This window comes from Dryobates pubescens, chromosome 6 (genome assembly GCF_014839835.1).
Source record: "Dryobates pubescens isolate bDryPub1 chromosome 6, bDryPub1.pri, whole genome shotgun sequence".
NCBI classification, from domain to species: domain Eukaryota; kingdom Metazoa; phylum Chordata; class Aves; order Piciformes; family Picidae; genus Dryobates; species Dryobates pubescens.
In genome coordinates, this window is record NC_071617.1 from 24,362,457 (window position 1) to 24,380,548 (window position 18,092).

The 18,092-nt window shown below is 44.6% G+C and overlaps 1 protein-coding gene across 1 annotated transcript; it reads right to left on the reverse strand.

Annotated features, from left to right (window-relative positions):
* Positions 1 to 95: 95 nt before the first annotated feature.
* On the reverse strand, positions 96 to 16,314 carry LOC104307730 (solute carrier family 22 member 2). The gene is made up of 12 exons (XM_009908820.2): positions 15,904 to 16,314; positions 14,407 to 14,510; positions 12,160 to 12,314; positions 11,214 to 11,382; positions 10,300 to 10,414; positions 9,637 to 9,743; positions 9,256 to 9,470; positions 7,280 to 7,388; positions 6,466 to 6,578; positions 5,421 to 5,520; positions 2,017 to 2,129; positions 96 to 253 (listed from the first exon to the last, which is right to left on the reverse strand). Exons 1-12 carry the CDS (start codon positions 16,312 to 16,314, stop codon positions 96 to 98), a joined length of 1,869 nt encoding a protein of 622 aa, XP_009907122.2.
* Positions 16,315 to 18,092: the final 1,778 nt, after the last annotated feature.

Consider the following 18,092-nt stretch of genomic DNA (forward strand, 5'->3'; position numbering starts at 1 on the left):
TTGCTGCCTACCCTATATTTGCAATGCTATCAACCTTCAGTACCTGGGTTTTGGGAAGAATGACTGTACTTTTACTGGTGCTCTCCCTGGCATCATCAGATGGACGGCCTGGATGTAGCTGTGGTCTTAAGTCGCACTTTCTGAGCACAGTTCCTGTCCTCTACTGTTGCCATCAGCGCTGACACCATGCCAACATAGCAGCTAGTGGAAGACTCAGGTGCTAACTTTATCCCACCAAACATGGCCACAGAGTCTGTAGTGTATCAGATACTCATTAGGGCTTATTTTTATTGAACTGGCAGAAAATCACATCCTACAGGCCAGTACAAAGCTGATGTGGTTTTCAGCTCCCCTGGCTGTGGGATCAAAACAACACATTAGATTTTATTTTGAAGTTACTCCAGTCCTACCCCTACTGTCTGGCACGCTGTCATATGTGTTTATAGAAGAAACTGGACCTTTTCCCAGAACTGGCACTGGTCAGGAGACAAACCCCAATCCAGAGAATATACACAAACTGATAAATATGATGTGGATTAAGTGCTTCCAAAGGGCTGTGGAGAGGACCTTTCCACCTTCAGAAGCACAACAGCAGTGGTTTTCCAGTGTGCTATTGAATGAGATCTACATACCCATATAATTTTAGGCTCATCTTTCCCTTTGCCATCTCCATCCTTACCCCTGATTAACTAGTTTGGTCTTATGGCATAAGGAAAACAAGTATACATAAACACCAACATGAATATGCTTTAATAGGAAGGGTATGCTGTCCTTTTATTGTTCATGCCACCCACAGTGGGTGTTTGTGATGGGCTTTCTTCCACTGATCCCTGATGATGTTGTAGTTGGATGCAGCCTTCCAGATCCTGAGGTTTCACTGCCTGCAACTGGTATTCACCTTTCTTTTCAATTTCCAGCTTGTCTAATACCCAGTCAAATTCTGAGGTACCAAACCATAAAAGGCCAGTCTGGCCTTAAAAGTGCTTATGTTTATTTTTTTATATACTTATTTCTCATTATCAAAGAGCGGCAAGAGGTGCTTCTGGATACTCTGGGCTCCTGAAGCAGGCTCTGTACTGGAGTTGCCTGCTGCTGCACTGCAGGAGCTGTCTCTCAAAACCAATCTGCTGATCATCAGAAGCCACAGATGAACTATCATTACCAAGATTTTAAGTGATGTAGGGGGAATTGTGACAGTAAATCAGCTGCTGTCTACATGCTTGTTTTCATGTGGAATCAGGTGTAGCTTGATGGAGGTGAGTTGGCCACATAAATACACTCCCAGTCACTACAGGAGTGACTTGTGAGTGAGCAGCTTAGTTTTATAACAAGCAAAACAAAGTGTTCCATCATGAATTTCCCACTCACATTGTATGAGCAACTGCCCTGGGATGCCAGAATTGAGAATGCCTTCAAAAACCAAACATTAAAAACTGTGGAGGGCTGGCCCGTGAGGGACTGGAGCACAAAGGTAGGGAGACTACCTCTGGCTCAGGAAGTCCCCAAGCCACAGACTGCAGGCAGTTGGGAGAGTGTAATGGTGGAAAGATCATCACATTGTTCTGGCATGTCCCCTGTATGCAGGGTCAAGAGCTGGGCTTGCTACAGCTGCTCTGCCACTCATCTTTTACTTCCCTGCCTTAACAAAGGCACATCTGGGGTAAAAGGGATCCTTGAGGTAGTGGAATATGTCCAAAGAAGAGCAAAAAAGATGATGAAGGGTCTAAAGCAGAAGTGGTATCAAAACTGGCTACGGGAATTGTTTAGCCTGGAAAGAATGCCGCTCAGGAGAGATCTTATCCCTTTCAACAGCTTTCTGAAAGACAGTTGCCCTACAGAGGAGGGCAGTCTGTTTACCCAACTGACAAGTGGCAGGACAAGATGAAATGGCCTTAAGTTGCACCAGGGGAGATTTAGATTCAACAGTAGGAAAAATTTCTTCACCATTCCTAGAGGTGTTTAGAAGATGTGTAGATGTGGTGCTTAGGGACATGATTTAGTGGTGACTTGGCTAACCTAAATGATTCCATGGTCTGAAATGAACAGCTTCTATGCTTCTATGATCCTTGTGAGCAGTTTCAGAAGTCAGAACATGGAGATAAATTGTTTTTTCTTTCTTTCTTTCTTGCCTGTGGAAAAAAAGGGGAAGAGGCAAATGGCAGATACTGCTCTGTGGTGAAGGAACCATATGCCCAGAATTATGCCCTCAATGCAGTAAAACTTGTCCCAGCATGTTTGGCCACATCCCGCCTCCCACCTTTCTTTCCAGAGTGGGTACTCAGCCCAGAGCTGAGGGGAACAAAGGCCCAGGGCACCAGACAGACAACATAAACAACCCTAACTTACCTTCTGAGGGGTAAACAACTAATATGCACCCACTGCATGGGATGCTTGTGCTATTGCCAAGTAGGGGCATAATTGTAGCCTCACACTTTCTGTAGGCTAAAGCTGGTTGTTGATGAGATGGCCCATTGGCCAAATCCAGCCTTGAGAACCTACAGGTATTACCCTGACTTGTAAACAAGTCACTCTCTCTTTGCTATCAAGCTTCATAGCTATTAAGCTCCTTGCTATTGCTTCTGTCAAGCTCCGCTTGCTCACAAACTAGCGGCCTCTGCAGTACAGAGAAGCCAGCCCCCCGGCGAGGGCCGACGAGCCTCCGTCTACCCAAGGAGTCGCAAAGGAGGGTCCTTCGCTGGAAGCCCCAGCATCGCATTGGCCAGCCCTGCCGTTCGGAAGAAGAACCTGCCATGTCTTAAGGACTGGACCCCCGAGGGTAAGCCTTAAGCTCAGCTGGGGGAGGGCTAGCCCTAGTTCGGCAGTCCAAGCGTCTGCTACAGCCATAAAGCAGCAGACTGACGAGCCTCAACCGTGTGTGCTTAGCTCGGAAAGCAGGAACAGCGCCCAACCGCATCCTGCATGACCCCGCTCAGTTGGGGGAGAGAAGGCCGGCCGCCAGAGAGAGTCTACGTTCAACCCTCCCCCGCCGCTGCAGAAGGCAGGCGCCTGCCCCCACCAACATCCTCCAGAGCGAAGCCCAGCGCCGCCCCGCGGGCCTGCCAGCGGCTTCCAGCTGCAGCCTCAGCCCCGGAAGCGCCTCCCTCGCACGGACCAGCCCAGGAGCCAGCCCCGGCGTAAACTGGCCAGGCGGCAGCAGCTCGCCGTGACCTAGCAACTTGCTTCGCTACAAACAAAAGACCCAGTGTATCTTTCATGTGTGCTGCACCCACTAACACTCAGTTCAAAGCCTCCTGCGTTTAGCTCGCGTGACAATTTCTAGTTCAAGCCTCGGACACATTGTAATCTTTCTGTGGAGTTAAGCAGCCGTGAGCGTCTTGTCGAGTCGCCGTCTGGTGGACAAGTGGCGGAATGGCACCCTTCGTTATTTTAATCGAAATTAATCCTGTAAATATCCTAATTGGGTTCAAATTGTACACACTAAACCAGTTATGGGATATATCTCACAATCATGCCCTAGAATCTGTATATAAAATAGTGATTAATTGGTTGTTAATAATTTTAAATAATAAAAATTAATTTTCATAACTTGCAATTAACCTCTTCATCACATCCTCCCATGACCCAGCATTTAATCGCTATGTCTGTATCCACTGAAAACTAAATTTAGTGGATGGCTCATCACTGGCTCCTTTTTCAAATGAGATTTGATTAATCTGAAGAGCACCAGAGTAACAAGCAAATTGGAGACTTTCTGTGGCCTCATTGCAGCTCCACTGCTGTCTGGAAATTCTATAACATGACATTTCCTTCTGTAAAAAATTATTCTAGGTAGTTCCTAGAGTAACATCTGGGTGTATGGTTGTATGTTTTGACTTTACATATTTTTCTAGATGCAACCTCTCCATGCTCTACCCTGTGCTATGCTGCCATTCCTTTCTGGTCAGGTTGGATCATTCTCCTCCCACAACCAATTTTTTATCAGACCAGTAAAAAAAAAAACCAAACAACCACAGTCAGTTTGGGCTCTGCATCAGCTACAGTAAGTCTGAGTAGCTACTGTAGTGTCTGTAGTGCTCTACCCTCCAGGAGGTATTTAGAAAGTAGAATAGAATAGAATAGAATAGAATAGAATAGAATAGAATAGAATAGAATAGAATAGGTTGGAAAAAACCTTCGAGATCATTAAGTCCAACCTATCACCCAACACCATCTAATCAACTAAACCGTGGCACTAAGTGCCTCATCCAGTCTCTTTTTAAACAGTTCTAGTGATGGTGACTCCACCACCTCCCTGGGCAGCCCACTCCAATGACCAGTCACTCTTTCTGTGAAGAACTTCTTCCTAACACCCAGCCTAAACCTTCCCTGGCACAGCTTGAGACTGTGCTTGTTCTGGTGCTGGTTGCCTGGGAGAAGAGACCAACCCCCACCTGGCTACAAACTCCCTTCAGGTAGCTGCAGACAGCAATAAGGTCTCCCCTGAGCTTCCTCTTCTCCAAGCTAAGCAACCCCAGCTCCTTCAGCTGCTCCTCATAGGGCTTGTGCTCCAGACCCCTCACCAGCTTTGTTGCCCTTCTCTGGACATGTTCCAGCAACTCAACATCTTGCCTAAACTGAAGGGCCCAGAACTGGACACAGTACTCAAGGTATGAGTCATGCTAGAAGGAGGAAGTGCCTGCATTGCATCCCCGGATTTGAAACAGCATCCCAGCCAATTTTGTCCTCATTGGGTGTGAGCATCTCTGGAGACATGAGCAGTCCCTTCACTGCCACAGCTGCGTATGAGCCATAACACCAGGGTGTTGAGCAAGGGTGGGGCACATGTGGGTGCACCTAGCACTCTCAGGTGCTTAGATGGGACAGTTAATTTTTCAGGAGCATGGTGTGACTGAGGGATGTGTTCCTCAGCTTTATTTGCACAGGAACAAGAGCCAGCTCAAGTAGGATTTCCATGCCATCTTTCTCCAGGAAGCTGTGCCTCTGCCCCTCTGCCTCACCTTTCCATGGCAGAGAGGATGGCTGCTAAAAGCTCCTGCCACTGTGCCAACTTACTCTCCTGCTTGAAAGCCTCCATCAGCTGCTGATGGCAGCCAGCTGTGGCAGGGAGGATGCATTTCCCCATGCTGACAGATGCCTGTCAAGGCAGAATGGCTGCATGCCCTGCCTAAGGAGCAACCAAAACCCAGGCTAATGCTTTTCAGCTGATCTGTGAAACCACACCTTCACCTACTGTCTGGCTCCCATGTAATGTGTTAGAGGATTCTGGTCATTTTATGCAAGAGTCCAGATCTTGATCTTGCTACCTGGGGATGAGTTACCCACCAGCCATCCACTCTATTTATATGTCTATTACAAAATCCAGCAGTTCCTTGAAGATGTGCAGTAATTTTTTTCTTAGTAGGTTTTGTGGCTGTGAAGGAGAGTTGCTCTGCTTTGTGGGAGAGTTCCTAATGCCATACCTGTGCAAATTTTCAGCATCTTCAATGGTCTCAGGCAGACTTTTCCCCTTCATCTCAGGTAGAAGCAAAACCAAGCCACCATTAATTAAGCTAATCACAGCTGCAAACACAGAACAGGGATCACAAAGGCAACACAATGGTCATATCTGTGATTATTTCCAAGTTGTTAATTAATTTTTGTTGAATCACAACTACCCTGACAGTTGAGTAAGGACTTCTTGAAGTGATAATAACTCCTGGCTTTTTAACTATGTCTTTCTCATGCTGCACATATTTCTGAGGTGCATCTGAGACTTGGAAAGCCACTCTGGGCCATGGTCCCAGAGATGGTCTGACTCCCTTGCTTTGTGCACACAGTGCAAAGGAAACAGATTTGGGCTCTAGCTGTCCAGCTGGCATGGGACTGGGGTGACTCTAACTGTCATCCTTGCTTTTGGCTCAATTAGAACATGCACAAAAGTTTGCAACCAGCCCATCTAGCCAATTTCACCTTCTGATTTCATTTTCTAAGTTTTAAGGGCCTGCTATGACCATACTGAGGGCAGATGGTGCATTTGAGCTCAGTGATCTAAATACGTGCAACAGTCAAACATTCAGGGTAGCCCTTTTGGTTTTTTTTATAGATTGATACTCTTAATATTAGAGCTGCATGCTGCTTTGCCATAGGATCCTTGACAGACTGGGACTCTGAGGTGGCAGCAAGAAGTGGAGTGTGACTTTTTTGTAGTGAGACAGGAGGCTATCCTGCTTGGACCACAAGTCCTGTAACCACATGGATACAAAAGGGGCAGAACCCAAAGATGTTCCTTCCTTGGGGAAGGCTCAGCAGGAAGTCAAAGATTTCTGCTGCAGAAAAGGCTAAGGGGTGGCCTTGGCACAACTTCCAAACACCCACACATGAAACAGACTTGCCAGTCTGTGCCTTACATGTGTACACACACACATACATATATACATATCTCTGCTTCTTTTTAAAAGGCAAGAAATAGATAACCAAACTCACTCATCTAAGCTGTGACCAGCTGACCCACCTCATAGCTCTTACCAAAGATGACCAGGGGCAGTTCATGCCAGAGTTCTGCTAGTCTATACACAAGGAAGGGTGTTATGATCCCACCAAGATCACACAAGGATGAACAAACAAGGACTCCCAGGTTCCTGCAAAGTTGGACAAACGTGCATGCTCACAGCTCTGACTAGAGATGCCTCAGCTTTGCAGCCCAGCACACTGGCAGAACCTGCAGCATCTGGGAACAGGGTGTAAAGAGTGGGTCAGAACCCTGCCCAGGGGATGTGCAGCTGATGGGAGAAGGGATGGGTTGTGACCCTCGTGGAGAAAAAGTCAGATTACACCCGCGGTTTAGAAAGGGGGTTAGAAAGGCAGGCCCCCTGCTGTGGTGGACATACTCTAAAGAAAGCAAGTGCAGAGCATTCTCCCGTAGAGAAATAGTGCAAGCGTGAGGACAGGGAGAGTTAGACAAGGCAAGACTGTCCCTGTACTGGAACAGGGAGATTAATGAGCATTTGACTTCTGGTTTACTGAAGGGTACTGGAAGGGGAACCTGCAGGATGTTTGGGAAGGTTGCTTAAACATCCTTTCAGAAACCTGCTTCCTCAGTGCTGGGCTCTGAAGTGGGGAAGGATCTTTGGCCATGGAAAGCAGTGGATTTCTGCTGCACCACCCAGGAGTTCTCCTCCACCTTACTGAGGTGTGTCTTACACATGCAAACACCTTTTCCAGGGCAGTACATGAGTCACAGACTCTTCAGCTGCATCCACAGCTTTGAGCTGACCTCTTGTGATCTCTTTAAGAGAAACACACAGGGTTTTTGCCAGCTAGCAGCAGATTATGCACTTACCTGAGGAATGTTGGATACAGCTCGGGATTTACCACACAAATGATTTCGTAGCACATGGTAATTCCCATTCTGCCCAAGCAAGCTGAAGCCATTTTAAGCCAATAAAGAGCTGGGAAGACATTTTACACATTAAGGTAGGAATACAAAACCATGTTTCTTTTTGCTCTTGGCATAAAATGTCATTAAAGATTTAATTTAAGAAACCAGTAAGATTGCTGTCATAAAAGGTCAAGGGAACAGCACTTGATGGTGTTCCTTTTCATTCAATAAGTAATTTATAATGCAATTGTCTTGTGATTCAAGCAAATAACCAAGATTTTAGACTTTCATAGGCTGCTGTCACGGAGACAAGAAATCAATAACACAAAATAATTTGAATTATCCAGTGCATTAACCAAATGCTTATGCCAGAAACCTCTTCATGCTTACAATGAAATGAGACAGAGGGCAGCTGCATTGTTTAGCAGTTGAAATCTGCTTCTCAGTAAAATACTCTGTACTGTTGTACAGAGACTCCTGATGACTTTCAGGCTGGGCCAAGTTTGAATTGTGCCCCTGTCTCTCTGTGTGTGCTCTACAATTGTTTTCACACCTGGAGCTATAGAAGTCTGTGCTGTAGTGCTGTAAATAAATTATTATCTTAGCCCTCTGCACAGAGTCAGTGCAAGACACCTTCGCATGTCATGTGGGATTTTAGACCCCAAACTGACCTTGGGCTGTGGCTTCAGATGCTTCATCTATTAGTGCGCAAGAAACATTCAGTCCCTCCCTCATTTAACCAACTAAGGGATGCAACAGCCCAGAGCAGTAGTTTACGGCTGGTAAGCCCTGCTGGCAGAGCCTCTCCAAAGCTGAGATAGCAGCGTTGTGTGTGGTTTGGAACAGCTGCAGCTGTGAGAGCCCAGGAGTGTCCTTACTCCCCCTGCAGAGCCAGCCTGGGTGAAAAAAACCCAACCTTTTGTGGAGAGCTAGGCTGCCATGGGCTTTGAAGGTGGCTCATCTCAGGGCTGGTGAGAAGCCTAGGGTCACTGTTGGTGGGTGCTGCTGTCAAGCCTGGTGGGCTGAGCCAGCTTGGTAGCAGTGTCTTCACTGGCTCTGACTGTCACTGCTGCAAGGCTCTCACCCAGCTGCTGCTGCTCTCCATAGCCTGTCACAGGCAGCAGCAATGAGCTCATGAGGTTCCCACCCTTGCACTCTCCCAGCAAGGCTCAGTGGTCCCTTGTGTAGCCCCTGCACTTTTCAGCCACTTGTTAAGATAAGTTTCTATTGCCTGGACATTTTGGCTTTTTTAAAAAATCTATGACATTTTTCTGCAAAATTTTGTGGGTTTTGGCCTTGCCTCCCCACAAACTGATAGTTGTGTGGCACTATTATGTCTGTGGTTTCAGTATAGTTGTATTCCATGAAGTAAAAGGAAAGAAATTTAATTTAATGGCCCTTAAGGGACATAATGCTTTGAGGTTAGGGCCCCAGTGAGAATGCTTAGCTAAACAAAAGCCAAGGGCCTGTGGTGGTTGCTCAACATCCTGCATTTATGGCAGCAGCACTGTTGATCTGTAGATACAGAAAGCACCCAGACAGTATTTGCAGTGTGTGCATGTGCCCGTACAATTTGCCTTTTCAGAATCAGAAACTGGGGGGTTTTGCATGAAAACTCTGAGGTGTGCATTCAAATCTAAATTTCATGTCAGTGAAAAACTGCAGACTTAACATGTTATGCCTTGTGCTCTAGGAGCTGCAGGCTGGCCATCTGATTTGTTGCCATTTGGGAAGTGTAATTCTCTCAATTTCTCCAGCCTCTCACTAGCTGGTATAAATACTGATGGTGGGACATACATTAGCTTCTATGGTATTTGTCTTCATTGGATCACAAAACTGACATAGGCCAGGTTAGCAAAGATTGGTTTCCATTTTCCTCAGCAATAATGAAGAAACAGGGTTAGAATTCATAGCCAGAGGAGGTCTGTGTTACTCACTGTCTGGCATTAACGCTGCAAGGAGGCAAGCGCCACCTGCAATCAGGTTTGCTGCGGACCAGGGGTAACGACGACCAATGCGATCTAGTGTTAGCATGAGGATGAAGGCAGCTGGGAACTCGACAAGTGCAGAATAAAGGAAATCCAGATACACATTCCCAGCAGCTATTCCCATGTGCATGATGAGCCCCTGGTAGAGGACAGAGCTTGTGAACCTGGGCAAAGAATAGGGTGCAGATGAAGCCAAACCCTCTGGGAGAGAGTTTATGCAAAGAACTGAGATTTGCAGCTGGTTGGGAGCACACCAGGCTTAAATCAACAATGATGACTTAGGGCACTGCATCACACACCTCCGTTTGGGCTGCAAAAACCTTCCCTTACCAACTGTACATCAAAATGAAGGTGTATTTTCTGATCTGAGTTGTCCTGACCAGGTCTAGAAATGAAGGTTTCAGCTTTTCTCCATCTTCATCTTCAGAACTGAGACTCTAGGAGCACAAGTGACAGAGGAACAACAGATTACAGTGGGTAGGGGAGAGGGTGATAAACACTGCAACAAATTTTCCTCTGGATTAATGGGAGGATGAAATTTTCATTTGCCAGTTAAAGAACTGAAGACAAAATAATTTCTCCAGAGCGTTTTGGGGAAAGGATATATGAAAATCTGTGTAGATTTCATATCTGTGCAGTCCTGTGTATGAGACTGTTGCACAGGATGAAGCAGCTTAAAAAAAAAAGAATAAGGATGATCTAGAATTTTCAGACATGAGATTTGGCAAATTTACTGTTGGCTGATACTACATCAGGGATGAATTTTACTATTTTACTTTTCTATTGTCTGTTTTGGCAAGCTTCTTTTCCCAAATGTGCTCTGCAATGGTCCTAGGCAGTCAAAGAGAAAAAAAACTTACTTGCCTTTCCTTTAGAGAACTGCAGTGCTTTTGGCTGTCAAATTGCTCCCTACTCTAAACCATACCCAATTGTAAACCCATAACATTATGTGCCCCAAGGTTTGCATATATGCAGCAAATGCAGTTTAGTCACCTGGAAGGAGAGAGGCAGCTTCTTCTTATTTCCCTTTGCAATGTACTTAATAACTTCCATAGCTTTGTCATTTTGCTTTTGTGCTATGAGCCACCTAGGGGACTCTGGCAGACACCTGCAACACATATAACATGACAGCTACAGGGAGGCAAAATGCAAGTTACTGGTATACAGAAAATGAAAAGGGAACTGAGTTTCTCAGACTATGATCCTGTGATGTATTGAATATCCAAGGGTGATACTGAATTCCATTGTAATGCTGTCTGTCAGTGACTGCACACTGATTTGTGCTCCACTTGAGTGACAACATAACCTGCCTTTTAAAAAATTTTTTTAAAGTCTAAATCAGTTTATTATCATTTGGAACCATTATCCTGAGACACATTTTGTTGACATGTTTTAGAAATGACTAATAGCCTGTGGATAGAAAACCAAACAGCTGCAAATGTGATCCTTCAGTTTGTCCATGTTAAAATTAAACTTCAAAAAACCCCCAAACAAACCACCCTCAACCCAAATATTTTCACTCACTTTGTTTGCAAATAGTTAACAGAATTCTGTGGATTGCATTAAAAAAAGAAGCTATTTTTAGTTGATGATTAGAAAAACTTGCATCCCACAATAGCTCAAGTACTGTTCAAGAAATAAGGACTTATTATTCTGTGATGAATGGCAACAACTCCAAACAAAGAATTCAGATAGTCACTTACTCTTAGATGATTCAGACTAAGTGTCTAGCTGAGGCAACAAAACCACAAAAAAATGCCAGACCTGATCTGATGTAGTTTTGAAAATCCTACATGTCGCGCTGCAGCAGATGGCTCTGCAGACGGCTCTGCAGACGCCTCAGTGCCCAGTTACAGTCCCCTGGTTTTGGCTTATTGTTACTGTGAGTTCTAAGAGCAGCCACTTACCAATAAGTGAGCAGGAGGAAGAAATTGGGCAGTGTCACTGTGAGCTGGAGCCACCTCCAGTGTGGAATCACATAAGCCAGAGCAGTGAGGACGAGGAGTCCCAGACTGAAGGCAAGTTGGTAAGTGATGCCAACTGCCCTCCGGTAGGTTGAGCCAACAAATTCTGCAACTGCAAATCATATGAGAGAAATAAATGGATTTTGAGAGTCAAGGGAGTGTAACTCCTGTCAGCTAGAAACATGTGGAGCTCCTATATGTGGCTTTGTGGTGCTGTGCAGGCATGGGTTTGGATGGTAAAGTTTAAATTGCAGACAAGTCCTTCCTCCTCTGATCAGCTGGGAACTTTGTCTCTGCCTTCAAGGTTGTCAGGCTCTCACCCATTAATAAAGGGTAAACATTACTTTCTTCTTCCAACTTGTTCTAGCTAAGAACTAAATGGGAAAGTGAAATACACAACTGGCATTTTCTTGAGTTCATTTCCCTCTTCCTGCATGGCTTGGGAACAAAATCTCCCTACCTGCCAAACATATGAAACAGTACAACAAAAATGGTTCTGGTACCAAGGGTGTGAAACACCAGTGTTAATCTCTCACAACACCACTTGTTGCCTTTCCCAGAAAAGTGTCATACATTCTTGCAGCATTTTCAATTACTTCTTGTCTCTAGACCTTGTCCTTAATTTTGTCACGTTCCTCTCTGGGTACAAACACTCCCTAGTATTCAGAGCTGCCTCCTTGTCATTCCATTTATGTCTACAGGCTTGTGAAAACTTGGGTCTTATACAACTGTATTTAAGCAAAGAGGTGCAGTCTGGCAGTGAAAGCCACAGTGTCACTGTCTGCTTTTGTTGCACACAGTTCCTTGAAGATGGGTTCAGCACAGGGTTCAGCTCTGCTGCAAAGCAGAGGACTGCTGCCCAGGACGTGTAATTGCAAGAAACCGTAACTGAGGACGTAGCCTGTCAGCCAGCCTCCCTTGCTGACCAGGCCCTGTAGCAGGCGGAAGATCACTGTCCAGGTGTAGTTTGGTGCAAGGGCCATGAGAACCCCTGAGACCGCATTGATGAAGATAGTGGCCAGGAGGCAGAGTTTACGGCCAAACCTGCAGAAGGAAAGAAGAAAGAACTTGGCTGCTGGTAGGGTAGGGTGGTAAACCAAATGGTTCAAGGAGGCTGGAGATGATCCCTGTCCCCCTTTTCTCTGTTCATTTTGAGCGAGAGTCTGTATTTGCTCTTTCCTTTGCAATATTTTTCAACTGAATGGAAGGTCAAGGGAATCCCCTGTCCTGTGGTTTCAGTCTGTTGCTCACTTCTGGTTGACTCAGCTAATGAGTTCAGGAAATGCTCTAACATGGCTCTTCAGCCTACCTTTCAAAGATGAAATAGCTTTGTAATGTAATGTTCTTGTTTGATAACTGTGACCTTAACCTATTTTTTCATCAATCTTGAACTCTTCTTCAAGAAAGTTTTGTACATCTCTGTTATTTGTTTTTCCCTGTATCACTGCAATTCATGGATAGTCAGAAATAAATTATTTCCAAAAGAAACAAGTTTACTGGAACATTGGAGAGACATTTGTTTTCTAGCTGACAGAGGTGTATTAGCCAATGCCCACTAAAAAAAATAGCACAATAAACACCAGCCAAAAATAGGGCTTCTTTTGTTTGTAATAACATCAACAGATCCCATCACTCAAACTTTTGTCCTGTCATGAGGTTTAAGTACAGGCATTTTTTTGTTACTTTAAAGTCCAGCCCAAGAGAAGTTTAACAGACATTGAGAGGAGCCTTCACCCAGTGCCCCAGCCCTGAAAGGCAAAGGTGCAATGCTGCATGTTAGCACTGACCTCAGGAACTCTCTAGGGACACGGAAGTGCGATTTCCAAGACGCCTGTGACTCTTGAAAGTCAGCTCCCAGATGTGTGTCCAGATACAAATTGAGTAAATGAGTAGGTCTAATTCCTCAGAGAGGAACACATTAGGAATGTATGAAACTTCTCCTGAATCACCTGAAACATTCACAACAGTTTTCTCAAGTGTAGTGGGTTCCATCAGTCTCATGCATAGTAAAAGTAGCACTCAGTTGCACTCAGGCTATTGAACAAGAAGGGGATGGATATCTCAAATCCAGCAAACAGAATTCATGGGCCTTTTCTCTAGCCCCTGTACTAAATGTGAGGATTTTTGATTTGTTTTTGCCCTAAGCACAACACTCTGTGTATGGGGTTTTGTGTTGCTCTCAGGTGTCTACAGTGCAGGGATCACAGTGAACTGGGGCAAGATGGTGGTAAGCAGAGCAGTAGAAAGCCCCTAGATGCTAGAGCATTCATGTGCTTTATCTTAGCAGCAATGACATCCTACTCCCTCATATTATTTCATACTTTTGCTTGATAATAGACCTTGGTAAGAATATCCTTCAGCATTTTGTTCAGTGATGTCTCATGTCTTGTCATGCCTGGGTGAGTAGCTGCTATATATCCTCACCTTTGCATCCCATAAGCTGAGTACTGGGGAAAAGGGTGGAATACCTCCAAAATCATTAGACAACTGGCCAGATTAGATGGATAGTATTAACAGCCAATGAAATTGTTTAGAAGGGGTGGATTGTGGTGGTTTTAGGCTATGCCTTTAAAATTTAGTTACAGATTTTGAACAGAAAAGTAGAAAATTATAAATAAATCACTGTTGGGTGTAAAAAGGAAACCAAAAGATTATTCTGAATGAATTAATTGGATAAATACCTAGTATAAGACAAGTTGTACCAAAACAGTTCTCTCCTTTTCTGATCTCTGCTGTTTGCTTTGCTTGGGAGAGATTAACCTGCTTGTCAGCTGACCTTGGCTTAATTGTTTAGTTAAGTCTAACCCACTGCTTTCTCTCTGCTCCTCTCTCTCTTGTGCTACCATGAAAGAAAAAAAAATCTCTTTGGTAGTGAATGTGATGATTCTCCATGGAGCCAACTCAGAAGCCATAAAAGTGGAGTGACATCATGATGTTTCGATTAATTCCTTGGTCACAGCCACCTTTCAAAACAGGGAACCACCATCCACACCTTTGTAAGTGGCACATGTGCCTTTTGAATCAAGTTTTAATTGCAATTTTTTTCTTTGACTTGTGAATGTTGTTCAGCTGCATGCAGAAAGCAGATATAACCAGATGAAACAGTTCATCTTACACCTCTCTGCATATGACGTACCTGTCTGCGATGTAGCCAATACTCATGGAGCCAATAAAAAACCCAGCATTCACACATGACTGGAAGAGGTCCAGCTTCCAGGAGTCCTCACACACCAGGTTAAACTGCAAGGGCAGCCACAATTAGAACAGGAACATTTAACACAGAACATGGCTATTTAGTAGGGAGACCAGTGACACAAAACTAGAAAATGGGCTCTGGTGAAAAAACTCTCTAGTCTCTTAAACTGACAGCTGCAATCCATCTTGTCCATATTTTCCCAGAACTGGTGGGAAAGTTACACCCTGGAAAATGATTGCACAATGATTCTTAAGGAGAGTGAGAAAGCAAGAGAAACGTCAAATGAGCAAATTAAAAAGTTCAGAGAAATCTCCCCCACTCCCCCCTATCCATCTGCTTGAAATTTGGAGGACACTGGAACATCATTTCCTTCCCAGTTGCCAAGGCCTATCTATATCTCTGTGTTATATTGTTGTGTGTAGGTAGTGCCAGGTGTGAGGGGTGTCAGGGCTGCCATGAGCCCTGTTAGAGGGGAGAGAAGAGGTGGCTGTCCTGTTCCTCATTAGGACTGGCAAAATGTCCAAGATTTGTTTGACCTTTGTCTAAAGTGGACTGCTTCTCCATTACTTGGTTTTGGTTTACAATTAATAGATAACCAGCAATCACCCAGCAAGGAGAGGTAAACTGGTATTAACTTCTCTATAGCTGGAAATATTCATTCAAGTGTAACTGTACTTCAGCTCAGAAAAAGCTCGATTGTCTCTGGCTGCATATTTTAGCTCTTTGTAACCTGGACAAGTTTGCTGGGGCTGTACCACACAGTTCATAACTGGTTTCCCTGACTCAGCTGATGCAGAGGGAGCCCCCACTCAGCTGTCCCAAGGGACAGTGAGATGACATTTCTTTGTAACAATGATGATGGTGAAGCAAGGGAATATGAATACCCTGCCCCAGGAAGCTGTGAAGTATCCAGCACTGCAGTTTTATTAAGAATGTGTTACAGAAGCAGCTGCTAGGTGCTAGGTGATTTAGGTATAATTAACACAGGTTTGGGACTGGGGAGAAGTAGAAAAGATCTCTTTTGAGGTCCTTACTATGTTTCAGGTGTCTCTTGAGGCTTTTAGACTGTTAATACTGGTTTACACAATTTGCAGTTTTTCTCTTTCTAAACTCTCTCATTTAAGTAGTGGAAGTCGGAAAAAAAAAGAATGTTGCCAACTCATTATCTGACAAAATCAGCTCCATTTACTTGTGTTCATTACACTGTTTATCTCCCAAATGAGAAATTCCTCAGTTTGGGCCACAGGGTATTGTCCTAAATTTTGTGACTGAAATACTGAATTATGAGGACAGCTGTTGTCCAGCTGATGGCAAGCTTGCAGTACTAACCTGCCAGGAGAATCAATAATTTCCCATTATTTATCCATATAAATCTTTGCTCAGGCTCTGTGCCAAAAGCAAACTTTACCAATCCAGTATTGCCCAGCTCTGTCTTACCTCAGTCACGAGAGAGGTCCCTGGGGAGTCATAGACCCAGCCATCCTGACAGATATCAAGGGGGACAGTGGTCCTGTTGCCCATAAGGCTGTAAAGGGGGTCAGTGCAGCTGATACCTGTTGCATTCCAGTCCACTTCATACCTCCTGCAGCGACTGTTGAAGCCAACCCCATGGCCGTGCCACTCAGGAACTGTATGATTCAGCTGCTCCTCCAGGCTCCAGCCACAGCGCTGGCTCAGCTCAGCCACCCCAGGACTGAAGCAGTGATGCTCAGGGGTGAGCCCAAAGAAGATGACACCCACATATATTGGGGTGAAGGCAGCAGATAGCAGGCATAAAACAAAGAGGGTTTTTTTCTGGAAGAAGCCAAATTCTCCAATCTGCTCTAAAATATCATCCAGAGTTGGCATCTTTGTATGTTGCAACTCATTAAAATATCTCACTTGCTTTCCAGGGCTTTGCTCTTTGCTGCGTGCTTAAATAGCAGCCAGAGTGTTTGCTCAAAACTCATAAACAAATAATTAACTTTGTCAATTGTCAAGTCATGCATCACAACCCTTGTTCCTCAAACACCATTTCTAAACACACCTTGGCTCTTCCATTTTGGCCTCTGTTACTTTGTTTTGTATATGACACATCCAAGCTGAAATCTTAGATTATTGTCATTTCAGTCTGTCACTGAAAGTCTGTAGGTGAGAAGTGCTTTGTCCAAGGCTGTAAATATTATGAAAGCACTGTTGTTCTCTCCCTTGTATCTATACAACTGGAGAAGCTTATACTCAATATTACACTGAGTGACCACTTGCATGCTGCAAGTGCAATGTAGAGAAGACACAACAGGACAGATTTTAGGCACCTGATAGCTAAAGAATATTGTTGTGCTCCAAATGTGTCACCACAGTAAGTGCTGACACTTTTGAGTCAGAACTGCCCAGACGTAACTTGTAGAAGTTCAAATGTGACTGTCCCAAACCCAAGGAGCTGAGAGTAGTCTGAAGATTGGTCATCAGCCCTTGCATGCCCACCCTGCTCTCTACTTCTTGCCCTGCACTCTGGGGAGGCAGCAAGCAGAGGCTGCTGTAAAATAGCCCTCCCTCACCAACATTTTACAGTTGTTTCATGTGAATTTGTCAGACACTGTTAATGTGGAAAAGCAATGGAGACATTCTCAGCCTCTTTTTCTGAGGGAATGATTCATGTCATGTTCCCATAGCTGCAGCTGCATAAGGTCTTTTCATGTTGTCTCTTGATTTCCTGCACTGTAAACAATGTTTTTGTTGAACAATGTAAGGCTGGAAGAATGTCAGTGCAGCTGAACATTAAAAGCATGGACTTGGACAAAACCCATCTATGGGCAAAGATATCTGCCTGCAAGTTTTCTGCAGAGAGGTTTTGTTGTGGGAACCCAAAAAGGGGATGATAATGAAAAGTTTAGATGGCCTTCATGTCTGTGAGGCCCTGGAGGTGATAAGAGACCTTGTACCTCCAAACCATGTGAGAAAAGGATGGGAGTGAAAAATAACAAAGTGTTGCATCTTTGAAATGGATGGGAAGGCAACTGGGGAGAAGGGCACCTGTTAAAATAAAGTAAAATCAGTGGGCTTAACGAGGCAGGCTGTGGGAAAGTGGAACTGTAACATTCACATATGTCTCAATCAATAGCCACAGGCTCCGCAGGTCTGGGCCATTTCTCCCACCCTGTGGCAGTGTTTGCAACTGCTCTGTCAGTTGTATTTCTGCTCCCCATGCTGAGACCAGTGGGCCTGGGATCAGCGATGCCTCAGGGAAAACCATATTTTATTACCTTTCTTTCTAAGGCTTATAACAGCCTTCCAGTACCTAAAGGGGGCTTGCAAAAACACATGGAGAGGGAACCCTTGAGCTGCTGTCCCTCAGTTAATCTCCCCTGAGGAGTACACTGAGTTTTATGAAGCACAAAACTAAACAATTAATCTTGGAGGAAAACAAAGGTGATAACTAACATGCTATTTTAAAGGGTTATTAAATAACTTGTCCTGATGAATTGCAACAACAAGCATACACCTAGGAACTGTCATGAATCACAAATGGGACTGCTACTTCGTAACAAACATTTTTCACGCTAAGAAAACACCAGACCTTTGCTTACAACTAAATTTTTTAGCCAACTGTTCAGATCTCTTCTACATCAGAAGTAGGGAATGGACTA